Below are 18,705 nucleotides of genomic sequence, written 5' to 3'. Positions count from 1 at the left end.
GTCCTCACAATCTTTGTTCTCAGCTGCATAGGGAGCTCAGAGACCCGTGGGGAGTAGAAACAGCATCACACTGATCTTACCAGTGAATTGCTGTGCAGGTTTTTGGAGGGGGGGGGTCAGGACAAGTCTGATCACTGGTAGAGAGCAGGCTGAGTTCCCAGCAGAGCTAGAGAACTAAACCACTATGTGCTCTCCTGCTTAGTGTGGTCAGTTTTTAATAGGAAAGCAGGAGGTACTGGTAGGAAAACCAGGGATTTCACACAAAGGGAATGATACAAAAAACAGGATACTTTTTCATCCAAGTACATTGTACAACAGGCACATATTAGTAATAGGAAATTTTGTGTTTACATATTTTTTAACCCCTTCCTGCCGACCGAACGCATATATACGTACTCGGCTTTCCGGGGTTATACCGGGATGATGCCCGCAGCTGCAGGCATCATCCCGGTACCGTTGTTTTCAGCGGGCAATCGGCTACCCGAGTATAACAACCGATGCGGCTAAAAGCCGCTCGGCTGTTATACCGGAGGAGCGGGAGGGGACATCCCCCCCCTCCCGCCGCCTCCCGCCGCTGTTACCGGGCCTCCCGTGCGATCGGGAGGCCCGGTGTCCGTTCGGCTGCCTTCGGCAGCTGGGGGCGGGCTGGAACAAAGCTGCGAGCGGCTTCGTTTCAGCCTTCTTCTTGTAAATGCGGAAGCGACGTCATGACGTCACTTCCCGTTTACTCGGCTGCCAATGGTGCCGAATTTAAAAAAGTACACAGTATTCAGAATCGCCGTTTTCGGCGATCTGAATACTTTGAAGTGTAAAGGAGGGATGGGGGGTCTTTTAGACCCCCCATCCCTCCATAAAGAGTACCTGTCACCACATATTACTGTCACAAGGGATGTTTACATTGCTTGTGACAGCAATAAAAGTAAAAAAAAAAAAAAATTTAAACACAATTTATAAAGTACAAAAATAAATAAATTAAATAAAAAAAAAAAAAAAAAAATTTTTAAAGTGCCCCTGTCCCCGCGAGCTCGCGCAGCGAAGAAAACGCATACGGAAGTCGCGCCCGCATATGTAAACGGTGTTCAAACCACACGTGAGGTATCGCCGCGATCGTCAGAGCGAGAGCAATAATTCTAGCCCTAGACCTCCTCTGTAGCTCAAACCTGGTAACCGTAAAAAATTTTTAAATCGTCGCCTATGGAAATTCAAAGGTACCATAGTTCGTCGCCATTCCACGAGTGCGTGCAATTATAAAGGGTGACATGTTTGGTATCTATTTACTCAGCGTAACATCATCTTTCACATTATACAAAAAAATTGGGGTAACTTTACTGTTTGGATTTTTTAAAATACATGAAAGTGTCACTTTTCCAAAAATTTGCGTTTAAAACACCGCTGCACAAATACCGTGTGATAAAAAATATTGCAACAATCGCCATTTTATTCTCTAGATTCTCTGCTAAAAAAATATATATAATGTTTGGGGGTTCTAAGTCATTTTCTAGCAAAAAATACGGATTTTAACTTGTAAACAGCAAATTTCAAAAATAGGCTTAGTCATGAAAGGGTTAAATACATTTTGAAACTTACCAGATACTGTTTTTTCATAATTTCTTCCCAAATTAACCAGATTCCTTAATCCGGGGTTGAACTGGTCCATAACATTCTGAAATATAAAACAAAATACAATCTCACTTAAAGTCAATAAGGGCAGAAAATAGATTTAGCTGTTCACATATCAATGAAAATCAATATAGAAAAATTGTACAAAAATGACTACGCTATATTATGACAGTAGGAGCCAGCACCACAATCCAACAGAAGTTGTGTAAAAAAATGAAATTAAAAAAGTGCAGCACTAAATAAAACCAAAACAGTCACTCAATATTAAGATATCAACATAATAAAGTGGACTGTGCAAGAAAGATGACTTTCATATCATCAACTTAAATACCCCAGTTGAAGTCTTTGTGGCCAAACGCGTCAGTTTGATGAGTCCGTTCCATGTCATTGCATCTATTTCCCTATGCCTATGTGATCACAAAGGAGTTGTTTTATTGATGCCTGATATCCCCAGTTAGGTCTCTTGTTTTTTATGGCTGTTGGAGTCTATAACAAGCGGTCTGGCTGCGGTGGAGAACCTTGCTGCCATACTATTTGGATACCATCTCTGTGACTATCATCCTGATCATTATTACTACACACTTGGTTAATGCTGCCTTATGGTAAGCGTATTTAATCTCCTCTCTTGGGTGGTGGATGCACTTGCCGTGGTGACTCCTTAAGTAAAATTTTGGATTTCTCTTCACAATCACCATTGAAATGAACTTTTGTTGATATGCACACAGTGCACTTTATTATGTTGACATGTCAATATTAAGTGACTGTTTTGGTTATATTTAGTGCTGCACTTTATTTCAATGAAAATCAATGGGCAAAAGGTAAATAGTATTTAAAGCGGAGTTCCACCCATTTAAAAGTCAGCAGCTACATAAAGTGTAGCTGCTGACTTTTAATAATCACACACTCACCTGTCCCACGGTCCAGCGATGCGGGCGCACGGAGCCCCGCTCCTCTCACCCTCCACTCCATGGTGCCGGCATTGTTACTGTGGGTGCCCGACTGTCTTCACAGCTGGGCGCGCACTGCGCATGCGTGAGCCGCTCTGTGATTGGCAGGGCAATCTTCTGGGACCTGTGATGTATCCCAGAAGATTGCAGGGAGGGAGGGGGGAGAGGTGAACTTCGTTCCAGGGCGAGGGAGAAAGTGGGAGCTTGGTGCCCGTAAAACAGGGTACCCGCTCCCCTAACCCCCCCCCCAAAAAAAAATGACGAAATGCCAAATGTGACATATCAGGATGGGTAACCTACACTTAAAGTGGAAGTTCCATTTTTGGGTGGAACTCCACTTTAATAATCTATCATACATACCTGGTGTTACTATTTTCTGAAGAGTACTACAAAAGCTTCACAATTTGTAAATTTATTTGTGATCTAATATACTTTCAATTTATTTGACATACAGATTATTAATGATGTTAGCAATAATACTTTAAACATTTTATTCAAATCTTCCTTTATATTTTAGTAGATGAACAGAAGATTCATATTCCAATTTTTATAGTATATAGATGCCTCTGGCAGTCAATACTGAATACCACATTAACCAAGAATGAGCAGGTGTGTTTATTAAGGTTTGGATATCACCGTCATTAGCTGTGGCAATTCACCGCAGCATAGCAAAGCCTAGTACTAACACAAAGGTTGGGGAAAACCACTCCAAGGCAGTGCTTGGAGATTTGCCAACCCCGGATAAAGAATTCACTGAGGCATAGTCTACAAAACGGTTATCCATTTAGAACTGGAAGAGGAGTACTACTGAACACAAAGCTGGGATTCCACTCACTTAAAATGGACCATCACACATTTAAAGTGGTTCCAAAGCCTAAATTGTTTTTAGCTTAATGCATTCTCTGCATTAAGGTAAAAAAAAAAAAAAAAAAATCCCTAAATAAATCCCTAAGGCTGCATTTACACCTGAGCATATCGTTTTCAGGCAGAAAGTCGTGTGATTTTTGCTGTGATTTTGTACAGGTCAAAAGGTCACCAGAAACCGCCTGTAATCTGCCAAAAAAGAAGCTTGTGTACTTTGAGTGACGGGCGTTTTGCTTCAGACGACAGAACGCTCAGATGTGAACAGGGGCTATTGAAACGAATGGGATTTGTCTTGTTGGGAGTTTTTAGAGCTGAGGCTTACAGCAGAAAAACGCCCAAAAACGCCTAGGTGTGAACAGAGCCTTAACACTCCCCATTCCAGCACTGTCCTGGCTACAGCACAGCTCCTCTCACTTCCCGGTCTCACAGGAGGCACCGAGGGCAGTGGAAGCCATCGGCTCCTTCTACAGTCAAATTCCTGTTGAATTCTGTTCTGTCTCCTCCCCGTTCACTTTAACACAATTGTTTAAAAATACATTTTTTTAGGGTGAAGCTTTTTTTTGTAACCTCCACAATAGTTTAAACTTTGAAGTGTAATTCCAGTAAAATTCTAAGGTCGTTCCAGTCTGGTCACATTATCGGGTCCCAGCGGCTTCAGTGTAGAGGGACAGCTGACAATAAATGCCCCATAGTAAGTCTATGGGAGACATCCTTGCCCAGGCTCTGCAGCCATTGCCCCTCCTCTACACTGAACCCGCCACTGGGACCCGATAATGTGACCAGACTGGAGGGGCTTCAGAAATAAGTAAGTAGACCTCATTTCTTTCACAGGGTATATAGAATAGTCTTAGAATGGTGGTGGAAGTAGATTTAGGCTTAGTTAGAATTTAACAAGAATTCCCCTAGAAGGCTTAGGTTCCCCATTAGTAACACGTTACATCCATATTTACAGTGTAACATATTATGCAGCTTCCTCCCACTCATCCACCTGTGACAGCGGGCGGGGGGTTCTTCTCTCCACACCCGCAGTCACATTTTAAAATTGGCACAGCTGTGTAGGGCTCCACCCACAGAGTTGCATCATTCATTTGTGAATGAATAAACTACAAGTTCTGCCCATCACCACTCCAGACGGACTTATCAAAGAATTGCGAGTTTGCTGATCAGCATTCTCGTAGTTCATTCACATTGCTTAAACCGGTGCTGTTAACAAGGCTCATCAGCCAGAATGTAAGAGCCCGTTTGTATTCTTTTACTCCTTCTCATGTACCAATAAATGGATTAAGGATCGTTGGAGTTGCCGACTAGCTTCTGAATTTGTACCCAGAGAAAACCCACACAGGCACAGGGAGAACATGCAAACTCCAGGCAGGTAGTGCCATGGTTGAGATTCAAACCAATGTCCCTAGTGCTGCTAGGCGGAAGTGCTAACCACTTAGCCACTGTGCTGCTCATCACAGGTAATGCAGTCATGGACTAGTCTCAAGGCACTGGTACTTGGCTTAAGGTTGTCAAACAAAGTTACATGCACATCCAAATACAGAAATATCAGGTATTTGGTATCCCTGGTAGCTGAAAAGAGTGGCAGCAGAGTGAAGGAAAGGGGAGTATGTGCTGCCAGGGAGGAGGCATTAAAGGAAAACTGTTGCTTTGGCCTCCAATGACAAAAGTACAAGCTTGCTTTAGAAAGTGTAACTAAAAGGGAAAACCTAATTTATTTATTTTTTTTTTGGATAGAGTAAGAGAGGGTTAAAATTACTGTCAAGTTTTTTTTTTGCCATCGGTGTCTCATTGGTGACATGTCCCTTCACTCCTGTCCCATAGCCAGGAAATGGGTAGTGAGAGGATCTCTCTAAAGTGAGGAAATTTCTGGTTGTCGCCAGGACTAGTGTCCCCATTGGGACCAAAGAGGAGCAAGTAAAGTTCATTGTTAGAATTTACACACACCAACAAACCTAATCAGTAACATTCTTAGGTAGATAAGGCTTGGCTTATCTACCTCACAAGAAAGGTTTATGTCCTAGGAAGGAAGGATAAGTGCTTTCATGTATAGCAGTCCTGCTGCAGTCCAAATTCCATGTATGGAATTCACATACAATAAACAATCTCTGAGCTGTTAAGGATCCAACAGGATAAGTGGATCAAAATTTGGCCATTTCAGCAGGGACCAGCCAAATTTCAATCCATATATGGGACACTATGGTGTAAATCTGAAAATCGATCAATCTCGATGCACTGATATCTAATTTCCCGAAGCCCGAAAATAGCAGGACAGTACAAATACCCCCAAATGACTCCTTTTTGGAAAGTAGACATTTCAAGGTATTTAGTATGAGACATGGCAAGTTGTAATTTTTTGTCACAATTATTTGGAAAAAGAAGAAATGTAAAAAAAAAAAAATTTTACATACATCACCAGGGCAGTATTATATCATATTCCTGGTGTGGCGATGACACTACCATGGTGAGACTACTACCCTGGGGAAGTGACCAGGCTTTTTTTTTTCTTTTTTTTGTACACATTATGATTGCATATACCAATAAATTTCATTGTTATAAGCAACCATTTTTACTGAATTAAACTAGCTCATTCAGTGTCTTTTGTGGTGATTATCTGTGATTGCTCAAAGTTAAATGACATGGTACAGATGGACTGCGATTGGCCTGTCTGTACCATGTGTTCACTGTGACCAATCACAGCTAGCAACACAACTGTATACAATGGATGACATGAAAGGAAGCCATCCATTGTTTACAACTGTCATGTGATCTGCTGTGATTGGTCCTGCGAGATCACTTCAGGCTGGCCCCTTTTGTAGGTATAGCTATGTAAAACATTAAAAATAGGTGTCTACACTGTTTAAAATTTAGTAATACACTGACTCACCCTGCTCTGCACATGCTCAGTTACTGTCCATTTTCAGTACTTCCTAGTTTGTAGCGGTCAATCTGCTGACAGCCTTAAAGCAGAATTAAACCCTCCTTTCCTTTACAGTGATGGAAGCTGCTTCTGTTTGATCTACAACTGACATGGTGCTACAGTAGACATGTGATCAGTTATGACACCAGCCATTTGATAGTTTGACAGATTGGTTGAGGGTACAAGCAAATGTGACAATTAGCAATCCCGGCATTCCAGGCATGTAACTGTTTTTTTAAACCATTAAACCAATGGGCTTAGTTCCACCTTATGATTTACTGCTGCTAATGGGATTTGGGCTTTAGCAAAATGGCAGCATTCAGCAAGAAGAAACAGGAACAATGCTGGATGGAATTTACAGCACACACCAATTTTGGTAGCATAAAATATTAATGTGGAACGTATGTATGTTCCTTGCTAAACAGTTTTTTTATCTTTTAGTTAAAGTTCCACTTTAAAGTGGTATTAGACTCTAAAGTTCACCTATTTTTTTCTCCCTAAATTCCAGCTTCTTTATATACCATTAATGTACCTCTGCTGCAGAAAATATTTTTTTCTATATTCTAGGGCAGGCGTAGCCTCCAATCTCTTCCATATAAAGTTCCTCCAATATGTCCTGGTATACCTATCCTTAGGTTGTGAAACGTTATACACCTAAAAGGACTAGTTGCACTTTTGGTGGCATAAATAGTAAACGGCACCCCAAACATGGAGGCACACACGTGTGATAAGTGCAGTAAAACGCGTGGTAGCATTGTTCCCATTTTGTCTTACTGGGGGCTGCCATTTGGTTGAAGCCCAGAGCCCCTGAACAGTAGCAAAGCATAAAATTGGAACTAAACCCATCGATTTAATGGTTTCAAAAAAACAGCTACATTCCTGGATTGCCGGGATTGCCAACTGTCTAATTTGCTTGTGTCCTCAACCAAACTATCAAACCATCAAATGGCTGGTGTCATAACTGATCACATGTGCAACAACGATCACACCTGCGAAACGCAACACATCAAAATGCCCCATGAGCTACTTTGATGCATTTTTTGCTTTTAGGGAAGCCCATTGCAATCAATGGGCTGCTCTATGCATGTCACAGGAAAAACTTGCCAAGAAAAAGCGTGCTACCACTACACTAGATGTGATTGGAGCCTAAAAGTGAAATTGCTGTGTTTACACAACAATGACAGCTGAGAGTCTCCGCCCACTCCATTCCATGTACTATTATAAAGATGGCCATACACTATGCAATCTGATTGTACAATCTCTGTATTTTAGATTTACCAAAACTATAGAATAGGAGGACCCACCTAAAAAAAAAATCTATTCAATTTGTATCAAACCAGGCCATGAGCAGGCCTTTGCACTACATAGTTCATGGTAGATCTAAAGGAGATTGCACAATCAAGACTGTACAGTGTATGGTCATCTTAAAAAGGAAGACGTAGGAAAGTGGGGATACATAAAGAGGTTGTTTAGTAATGAGGGAGGTGTGGTCCAGAAGTAAACACGTCCTATTCTGCAGTATGACAGTGCATGATGGAATATGAAGTTTCCTGGAAGGTCACATGATGCTACGGAAAGTGATGGCCTCAGAATGCTATTTTTCTTTAACATTTTTAACAGAGAGGTGAAGATTCAAAGCTTTCATGTACGGGGTAAGTGAGAAATAAGCACCTTGAGCAGAAAGGACATGAGAAAACTCTATTAAGAAAAGTGAAATTCTGCCTGAAAAGGTGAACTTGGCCTTTAAACCCGAAATCAAAGATTTATTATGTTGCAGCCTACCAATTCTTAGATGTGGCGACTACATTAGTTTTACCTGGTGCTCGGGCTAGTAGGTCTGTTGGTTTTTAAACAGAAAAAGCCATCCTACAGATTTAGCAGTTAGAGAGTTGAGCGGAAATTCCTTTGGGTGAAGCTGCACTTTGTCTTTTTAAAGGGTACAGAAGGATGCACTGGGTGATATTGAGTCTATCACTGCTTTGTTTTAAGAGACTGGAAAGCACCAATAATAATCTGCAGTAGCGGTTATCCATACACTGGTGGGGCAGTGGTATATGAGGTATGCAAATCTGCTATGCATACTTACACATTGTGGCAAGAGCACCAGGGGCCTATTGTACTTCAGTTTTGCTTTAAAACTGAACTCAAGGGTAGAACCGTAAGGGCTCTTTCACACAGGGCATTGAAAATAGGAGGCTGGGTCGCAGTTTTACTGCTTCTCGACCACCTAGGAATGCCACTCAAAATGGTTAAATAGAGAGAACAGATTGGAGGAGCACATGTCTTCCCGGTGAGTCAAGAACAACGCTGCCTGCAGAGTTCAGCAGGTGTTGAGGTTTTGCAACAACGCTTGCAGTAAACACACCTATGGTGTTTACAACTAGTTTGAGGTGGAGATGCAAGACGTCAAAAGAGATTTCCCATTTTAGCCTTGGAAAAAACAAAACAAAACAACAAAAAACAAAACAAAAAAAAAAAAAAAACATATCTTTCAGGGCATTTGAGGCGGATTGCCTGACACGACTTACATGCCTGTGCAAAACACTGATTAATGCTATAGCTTAGTTAATGCACATTAAAGGTTGCTTTAGAATTCATTGAAAAAGCCTTAAAAAAAGCCTTAAAAGCCTCATTTACACTTGCAAAACTCTGAAGAGCAATCCATGTTCAGCTCATGCTTCAGAGTGCATTTGATGGGCAGCGGGGAGGCATTGCATCACCTCCTCACCACCTGTTTTAACCCCCTTAATGCCACACTACTGTGCAGGGTTACCCCACTCTCTTGAATGGGTTGGCTTTGGTGGGCCGTAGTGCCTGCTGAATGGGACAAATAATAATTTATGCAGCAGCCACAAAACAATACATCGCAGTCACAACATGTGTACACCTCCAACTGCTGACTTTCCAGCTAAAAATAGAGCAGTAGGTGGTCAGAAAAACCATAGGGGATGACCTACCCGCTAGTGTAAACAAGCCCTAGGAGAGAATATTCAGACTGGACTCCTACAGGAGGGAGAAATCCTTCATCTTCCACCTAAAGCCTCCTATTCACTACAATTTTTTTCCATTGAATCCAGTGAGTTGAACGGAAAAAAAACAGACAGCTCAAGTCGGAGCCGCTGTACTAACAATCCAATGTTAGTACAGCGATCCTCCCTGCTGAACTATTATGCTCTGAAGGGGGCGGCCCCCACCCGCCGGAATACTCTGGTCAGCGCTCTCAGACATTAGCCGAGAGCCGGTTGGTCATGACCCTTCGACAGAAGTCAGCCAAACAGCCAGCTTCTGCCAGACCATCCGCCATGCACACGGGCTGGATGTCGGCCTGTTCCTATAGGACCGGCCAATGTCGCCCGACATTCGGCCCGTGTGTACTAGGCTTAAGAATATTTGAGTCAACAAGAAAAAAAAGTGTCAGGTAGGAAATGTTAATGACATCCAGAGGGCATGGTAAAAGGTTGGCTTTTCACATTACTCCTGGATAGAAAAGCAGCCTCTCACATGATTCTGTGCAACCCAACCACATTCTCTGTGTAGTACAGAAGACAGCAGTCAGTGCTGAGAACAAACCAGCCCTAGTTTCAACAAGCTCAGATACTGGCAACCACAGGAATTTAGCAAACAGCAGAGCCAACTGTACAAGAGGAACGTCAAAGATTAAAATTAAAGCACCACGAGGCATGCAGTGCCCCCTTGAGTTACACATCCAAATCTGATCAGACTGTTCTCTGTGTTGTAGGGTATACAATCTGTGTAAAGGAGTGGCCAGGAAGATTACTAAACCCTTGGGAAACTGCTGGCACATATATTTTTTCCTCCTTATCATCTTTGGCATCTTTACAACTTCAAGATAAACTCATGGCTCACTCACACATCCAAGGGTTTATTGTACTCAGTCACACCTACAGCACTATACAAATAACTTACTACTTACTCCTTATTGCTCAGGCTTTTCTTTGGATCTCATACATGTTTGTACCTGCAAGTTTTTTTAGTTATTTTGTCTGGATCAGATCTAAATATCACAACAGCAGTATGACAAACTTTCACTGCCATGGAGTTGAAGACTGACAAACCAATGGGCTGGTTTATAAAAGAGATAAAGTGAAAGGAAATGTGTTGTTCATAACAGCCGTAAAATAGTCACTCCAAGGAATTATGTAAACTTTTCAGTCCAAATAAAACTCACATGGAGTATGGAGGAAGCCACTGCTGACCTCTCCTTAAAACACAAGTTACCTGATCTTATGCTCAACAATGGCCTCCATATTTCTCTTAGCACAGATTTTCTTAAAAAGGAGAAGTACAGCCAAAGCTTGTTTGATTGTACTGAGTGCAGTTTGTTCTGCACTCCTGTGACCCGCTTTCAGCAGACAGTGAGCTGAAGCCCGCTGTCGGCTGCTGTCACAGAGCCAGTCTAGGCTTGGACAAGATTGCGACAATGAAGTCCAGATCGGCCCACATGCCTGGACCGCCACCCGACTCAGCCTCTCAGAGAGCCTGAGCCAGATGCTCTCACCCCCTCCAGTGAGCATGGGGGGGGCAGAGCAGACAGCAGTGCGGCGGTGTTTGATCACTCGCTTCTCAGTCTCAGAGCTGGCAAAGGACAGATGTAGCATCAGAGCGTTGCTGCATCCACCTAGGAAGACAGTGCCTTGAAAGTATTCATACCCCTTGAAATTTCCCACATTTTGTCATGTTATAACCAAAAACGTAAATGTATTTTATTGGGATTTTATGTGATAGACCAACGCAAAGTGGCACATAATTGTGAAGTGGAAGGAAAATGATAAATGGTTTGCAAATTTTTTTACAAATAAATATCTGAAAAGTGTGGAGTCAATTTGTAGAACCACCTTTCGATGCAATTACAGCTGCAAGGCTTTTTAGGTATGTCTCCATCAGAGACATCTTTGCACATCTAGAGAGTGAAATTTTTGCGCATTCTTCTATGCAAAATAGCTCAAGCTCTGTCAGATTGGATGGAGAGAGTCTGAACACCAATTTTCAAGTCTTGCCACATATTCTCAATTAGATTTAGGTCTGGATTTTGATTGAGCCATGCTAACACATAAATATGCTTCGATCTAAACCATTCCATTGTAGCTCTGGCTGTATGTTTAGGGTCGTTGTCCTGCTGGAATGTGAACCTCCGCCCCAGTCTCAAGTGTTGCCGGTATCCTGTCGAGAAAGGTCCCCCGTCGGATAGTGTCCGCCCTGTACTGCGCAGTACAGGAGGACAAAGGAGACGCCAAAAGTCTCCGAACATGAACAGCTGTTCGTGCAACTCTGCAAGGGGCGAGTGTAGGGACGGATGCATACAGAAGAGGCCGCATGATGGGCAGAGCTCATACAATGGGGGTGAATTTCTCAAAGGGGCGGATCTTTGCAGGGCGTGTTTACACAACTGAAGGGTGGGTTTTGCAATGTTGATGGGCGGGTTTGCTGGACCTATTTAATTACCTAACACAAGCAATTTGCCACAGCCTCTTCTGTATGCATCCGCCCCTTGCAGAGTTGCACGAGCATTGGGAGCGTGTGGCACAATGTAGTCTTCATTACGCAGGCGCCGTGTACAGCCGATGAACAGCTGTTCATGTTCGGAGACTTTCGGCGTCTCCTTTGTCCTCCGTACTGCGCAAGCTCTACGCCTGTGCAGTACAGGGCTGACACTATCCGATGGGGGACCTTTTTCAGCAGAAAACCGGCAACAGAAGAGCTGCGTTCCACGCTAGTTACAGGCATCTGTCCTTACTCCTTGCCATTGGCACTGAGTAGTCGCATCATCCAGGCACGCTGAACTCTCGGCTTGGCTTCCCAGTCAGCTTGCTGCATCTCATCCAGAGAGACTCGATCCCTCAGCCTCCTCTCCCGGACGGCTTACACCATCCTGCAATTGGCAGCCACATCTCCCACACACGCCTGTGCTCTCAGGCCTCTCGGGCAATCCACCCCTTCCTCGGACCAGGCTTTCATCTCCACAGAATGGATACTGGCACCCCTCTGTGCCACATCAGCTAGTCTGCTGAAGGAGGCTAACCCCTCAATGCCCATGGGAACCAGTGTGGTATCATTGCCAGTTTTATTCTATTCATCTCATTTTAATCTTTAATACATACATTTTTTTGCTCATCGAGGAATAAACAACTATGTCTTATCTATGTTATGATGGACTCTTGTGGCTCTTATCACGATATCATCTTATCCATTGAGCGCTGTCCATCTGGTTGTTGGGAAGTACCAAAGTACCCAGAGTTTCATGCACTTAAAAGAAGAACTTATCCCAAGAACAAAAATGTTATGTGTTGTGCTTACTAGTAATTCAAGCAATCCTTCATCCACTTTAGCTCCCTGCCCCCTCCCATTACCATTCCCGCCTAGGCAAATTTCCTCTTAAAATGCAATCGCTGCATTCATTTTTCTTTTATAGGCCAAGCTCATTTTTTAACAAGTACAGTAAGTACCTGTAAGATCATGCCAGGATCCTTTTCAGTTCCTGTGAGCAGACCTGGAAGTGTTCTCTTCCTTCTACATATTACTAATCCCCAATACCCTATGTAATGGAGATTGAAAAAAAAGCAGACATGTTTTGGGTTTAGATATAATTTATATATACTATTTATATACTTGAGGTAAAACAGGTAAATCAGCACTAGGGATGAGCTCAGGTGTGTTAACTAGACTCCAAACCCACATGAGCTTTCCCCCTAGAAAACCAATTATAAATGGCAGAGGCATTCCCTGCCCTGCTGGGTCTCCATCGACTTACATGGGCTGACTGCACGCAATATCTGGCAGATTGAGTATTGAAAGCAATTGGTGGATTCATGGTGTATGGGCCTCAGTGCCCATGTGAATGAGGCCTTAAGAGTCTGGATAGGTAGTTGGAGGATAAAATACTTTAGTGATTGTTAGGAGAGGACAGAGACTAGCTTTTAAATGCTTTTCTGGAATAGGGCTACCTCATAGATATCACTTCTGACATCCCCCTTCCCTTGACTAGCCATGCATTTGCTCTATGATGACTAACTGCACCACTGGATGCACAATTGTACAGGTGAGGTACCATTGGATCCCGGGCAGCAGATCAGTAGGAATGATCTTATTTCAAGTTAATTGTAATGATCAAAGTCAACAACCAACAACTGATTTTGTAGCAATTTTGTAGCAAAGTTCTACACTACAGTTTTCACCAAGGTCTTCCGCTAGTTCAATCACGCGGTCTACTTCTTTAGGTACAATCTCCAAAAGAGGTACAACTACATTTGTTGGCAAATATTCAAACATTCTATATTCCTAAACATTCAGCTACAATAACTTTAAAAGCGCAAATGTTAACTTATAAAAGGCCATTAAACAAAACTAATATCTACTCAAGAAGTCAATAACTTCCTTTTTTCAGACTACAGGGTAATCTTGATTCTTCCATTCCCTGAATTTTTTGTACAACACCCATATTTAAATACCGGTAACTCGTACAAAAGCCCCTTTTTGCTCCAGCCTCTAGCTATTTACACAAGCCTTAATTATCTGGGGTCAAAGGTCCTGACACAAACCGCAGAGTACAGCTATATGAAATGAGGGACAGAGAGTGAGAAAACCTTTCAACCCCTGTCCTGTCCCAAGCAAAACATTTTCCCAGGACCGCTCTGAGTCACAAATTTGCAGTAAACGTTGGAAAATGGAAATAAACTTCAAAAACTCTTCAGAGCATTGGAAAAATAAACCAGACAGGTGTTAGTCTGCTTTATAAATAAAACATGCTGTTCTATTGCTGGTAAAGAGGTTTTCCTCAGTTACCTGACCAATGGCAGAGATGCAGATTTCTTCCATCTCTGCGGATTTCCAGGTACTGTGCTGTTACTATAAATACAGCTGTTCAAAGACATATGGCTGCCAAGCAAGAGAAGTCAAGTCACAATCAAAAGCTTCAATGCTCATTTACAACCTTTACATATATTGTACGAACCTATCCACATTGGTCTATATTCTACATATGGGTAATGTTTATTGTTACTTAAAGTGGGAGTAAACTCCCATCTCTGACTTTTACCTATAGGTAAGCCTATAATAAGGCTTACCTATATGTAGTGTAAATATCTCCTAAACATGCACCGTTTAGGAGATATTCACTGTACATGCAGCCAATGACTTCACTGGCACATGCACTCTAAATGAACGGCCACCAGGGCTGTTCCTTCAGAGCCCTGTGCTGTAAACTGTGGCTTCTGTGCGCATGCACAGGAGTGACATCATCGTGGCTCCGGCCAGTCACACGCCAGTCTGCGAACTCGGAAGGAAGATGGGTGAAGATGGGAGCGCCTGCAGCTCTGACATCTTGGCGCTGGAAGGGCTTTGTTTTAAACCAAGTTTAACATAATGTGCTAGTATGCGATGCGCAGGGCCGAAACTAAGAGGGGGCTGGGGGGGGTGCCTCCCCCAGGGTGACGCATCTAGGGGGCGCGCCGCCACGTGTGCCACCCCCACCTGCAATGGGAACCGCTGCTCTAAGGGTGTCACTGCCACCCAATCAAGTGTAATGGACAGGCAGGTCTCCCTCCTAGTCTCGCCCAGTGCAGAAACAGCCTATGTCTTTTCTGCGTGAGGCTTCCCTGAGATGGGGAGGCTTAAAAGAAGGCCTTGGACTATGGGGGGGGGGGCAGAGGAGGCCCTGGGCTGGGGGAGCGCACTGAAGGCCCTAGACTGGGGGGGGGTGCAGAGGAGGACCTAGACTTGGGGAGGGGGGTACAAATGAGGCCCTACACTGGAGGGTGCAGTGGAAGCCCTGGGCTGATGGGGGGCGCAGAGGAGGCCCTGACCTGGGAGGGGGGCGCAGAGGAGGCCCTGACCTGGGAGGGGGGCGCAGAGGAGGCCCTGACCTGGGAGGGGGGCGCAGAGGAGGCCCTGACCTGGGAGGGGGGCGCAGAGGAGGCCCTAGACTTGGGGAGGGGGGTACAAATGAGGCCCTACACTGGAGGGTGCAGAGGAGGCCCTGACCTGGGAGGGGGGCGCAGAGGAGGCCCTGACCTGGGAGGGGGGCGCAGAGGAGGCCCTGACCTTGGAGGGGGGCGCAGAGGAGGCCCTGACCTGGGAGGGGGGCGCAGAGGAGGCCCTGACCTGGGAGGGGGGCGCAGAGGAGGCCCTGACCTGGGAGGGGGGCGCAGAGGAGGCCCTGACCTGGGAGGGGGGCGCAGAGGAGGCCCTGACCTGGGAGGGGGGCGCAGAGGAGGCCCTGACCTGGGAGGGGGGCGCAGAGGAGACCCAGGACTTGGGGGGATGCAAAGAAGGTCCTGGTCTGGGGGGGGGGGGTGCAGAGGAGGTGCTGGACTATGAGGGGACTACACTGGAGGCCCTGGACTTGAAAAGTGGGGTTGGATAAAAGACCTGGATTGGTAGCAGGGTGCAGAGGAGGCTCTTAATTTGGGGTGGGCTGTAAAGGAGGCCTTGGACTAGGAGAGACATGCAGAGGAGGCCCTGGACTAGGGGGATGGGTGCAGAGGAGGTCATTTACTAGGAAAAGGTGGTTGGTGTGAGAAAGGGCCCTGGATTGGGGGGGTACAAGGGAGACACTGGACTAGTTGAGGGGGTGCCTGGAGGCCCTCTGGACTAGGAAAGAGGGTGCCTGATCGACCTTCCAGCTTCAGGGAGAAAAAGCCTGGATTTAAAGCCTGGGCTGATGAAGAGCCTGCCTGGGTCCTGGACGGTGAGTTCACAACATAAATATGGCATTTATCAATTGTCGCAAGTAATGCCGAACAGGAGCAGAGACACAGGTAGTGTCATAGATTTATTAAAAGGGAGAAGTACAGCCAAAGCCTGTTTGGTTGTACTTCTGTTGATCACATCAGTGCAGATTGTTTTGCACTCCTGTGACCCATTTTCAGCTGACAGGGTTAAAGTGGTTGTAAACCCTTTTTGGTGACATTTACCTATAGTTAAGCCTAGAATAAGGCTTACCAATAGGTAGTGGATATATCACCTAAACGTGCGCTGTTTAGGAGATGTTTCACTTGTGGTGTCGTCATCAGCGCATGCGCTGTGAAGAAACGGACCACCGTGCCGTTTCTTCCCCCAGTGTATGCTGTGACTGACGGCTCCCGAGCGCATGCGTGGGAGTGACGTCACGCGACTCCGGCCAGTCACAGAGCCGGAGTCCGTGGCCCCGGAAGGAAGAGGGGCGACGATGACGCGGCCTGCACAGGGGACAGCGCGGACTTAGTTTGCAGGTAAGCGTCATATAATAGGCTAGTATGTGATGCATACTAGCCCATTATGCTTTCCATTTGCAGGCCTTGCGGGGAGCAAGAGAGGAAGTAAAACCCATTTGGGTTTACTTCCTCTTAAAGCCCGCTTTCGGCTGATGTCAGAGTCGGTGAAGACTGGGGAAAGATCGCAACTATATGTTTGGGATCTGCTCACAGGCCTGGACCGGTATCCAGCTCTGAGAGCCTGAGCCAACCACTCCCGTCCCCTCCACAGCCCAGGGGGGCAGAGCACAGCCAGAAAAAAAAAAAAAGTTCAGCCCCTGGTGCCAGATGTGCTAGCTACACCACTGGCGATGCATACTAGCACAATATGGCATTACCTTGCAGGGTACAAAAAAAAATAAAAAACCTCCAGGGGTTTACTACCGTTTTAAATCAGTGTCTTGTGTGTTTCTTCCAGTTCTATTCAGTAATCTAGTGTGAAACTTTACCTTTGTGTAGAAGCTTCCTGTAATAAAGACCGGTCACTCCTGCTCTCTGATTGTGCTGGTCTTGTATACACCCCCTCTAGTTTTCTGAAGGCAGCCAGTAGTGGGTGGAGCCTGCTGGGCCCCTCCCACAGCTCTGCTCTATGCACAGACCATGGACAGCACAGTGATGACATCACAGCTACTTTTACATAATATCTACATTTGTAAAGACATCTGAGGAGCACAAAGTAGATTTATATACATTGCGGCTAATAAGGAATATGAAATAAAAAGGTTTGTGCCTGGAGTTCAACTTTAAAGTGTACATTAAAAAGGCAGAAAGCACAAAAGGATATTTGTTGATCCTAACACAAATCCAGTGAGCACCTTACTCTCTCGAGAGCCAAAAATGCTGCCTCAGCTACAGAAGAGGTGAGAGATTCCTGACACCGTTATTAGTCAACACTTCTGTTATTGAAGAGAGGGGAAGGTGTTCTGTAGTCCAGCGAGGGGAGAATTCAGTCAGCTATATCACTTTTTGGGAGCCCATCATGCTCTGCTGACTAGACGTGGTGACATGGAACATACTGACAGGAGGTGCGAGACAAACTTATCAGTCTATTGCTACTCCTTCACTGGCCAATCACATGCTGGGAAAGGCAGATGACCAAGCTGTAACACTTAAAGGCTGCCACCCCTGCTGTGGTATCCACAATACACACACTCACACACCCAGCAGTGTTCTGTGACCAGCCATTCCTCTGCTGCACATCAGGTCCCACATCCCATCTTCTACTCTCAGGCCCATTCGCACTACCCGCACAGTGTTTTGAGCTGCAGAACCATGTGTGGCAGGGGGCGGTGTCATGCACATTTTTTTTTGACCTAACTTTATATGAAGTGTACAAACTGACACTTCATGTTACTGCACATGCAGGACCATACAGAGCGTACATTATGCAAACATGTTGCATTATATTGCACAGCTCTGGAATGCAATGTAACACTGCATTCAGGTATGAACATGACACAGAAAACTTGTTTTGTGTGTGTGTCATTGTAGTTACCTGCATTTTTCCAGGTAACTGCACATGGTTTGAATGAGCCCTTATGTCATCAGGGGCCAGGTGTCTCTTCCTGATTCTAGAATTGCCCAGCATCCCATGATAAGCCACGGCACAAATTCTCTAGGTTTGCCTCAAAAGCCAACTGGAATTCGCAACATGGATATCCACAGGAGGCTGGAAGGGCCTAGGTCAGTAATGGCGAACCTTGGCAAACCAGATGTTTTGGAACTACATTTCCCATGATGCTCATACACTCTGCAGTGTAGTTGAGCATCATGGGAAATGTAGTTCCAAAACATCTGGAGAGCCAAGGTTCGCCATCACTGGCCTAGATGAGGAAGGCAGAAGGCAATTTACAGGAACCCTAAAAAAGAAAAAAACAAACAAAAAAAATGTGAAATTCTGTAACGCAAGAGTACTTAGTAGGCTTATATTGGGTTGTCAAAAAAGCTTATGTTATAAAAAGAAAGCGTGTGCTGTGATCTTAGATCTCCTTTAACCAGCTGCGGACCACCCGCCACAGTTTTACTGCGGAAGGTTGGCTCCACTGCGCAAAATCACATTATATTACGTGATCTCGCTGGACTTGGATAGCAGGAGAGGAAGAACGGG

General features: G+C 44.8%; 1 protein-coding gene across 1 annotated transcript in view; it reads right to left on the bottom strand.

The window, feature by feature from the left end:
• Positions 1-18,705, bottom strand: part of BAIAP2L1 (BAR/IMD domain containing adaptor protein 2 like 1) — a 193,671-nt gene that overhangs the window by 118,905 nt on the left and 56,061 nt on the right. The window contains exon 2 of the mRNA XM_073590998.1: positions 1,588-1,663. Within this exon, the coding sequence (XP_073447099.1) occupies positions 1,588-1,663 (76 nt within the window). The remainder of the gene's footprint in view (positions 1-1,587; positions 1,664-18,705) is intronic.

The sequence above is a fragment of the Aquarana catesbeiana genome, linkage group LG06 (assembly GCF_042186555.1).
Source record: "Aquarana catesbeiana isolate 2022-GZ linkage group LG06, ASM4218655v1, whole genome shotgun sequence".
Taxonomy (NCBI): domain Eukaryota; kingdom Metazoa; phylum Chordata; class Amphibia; order Anura; family Ranidae; genus Aquarana; species Aquarana catesbeiana.
This window is presented reverse-complemented; position numbering and strand designations above follow the sequence as displayed.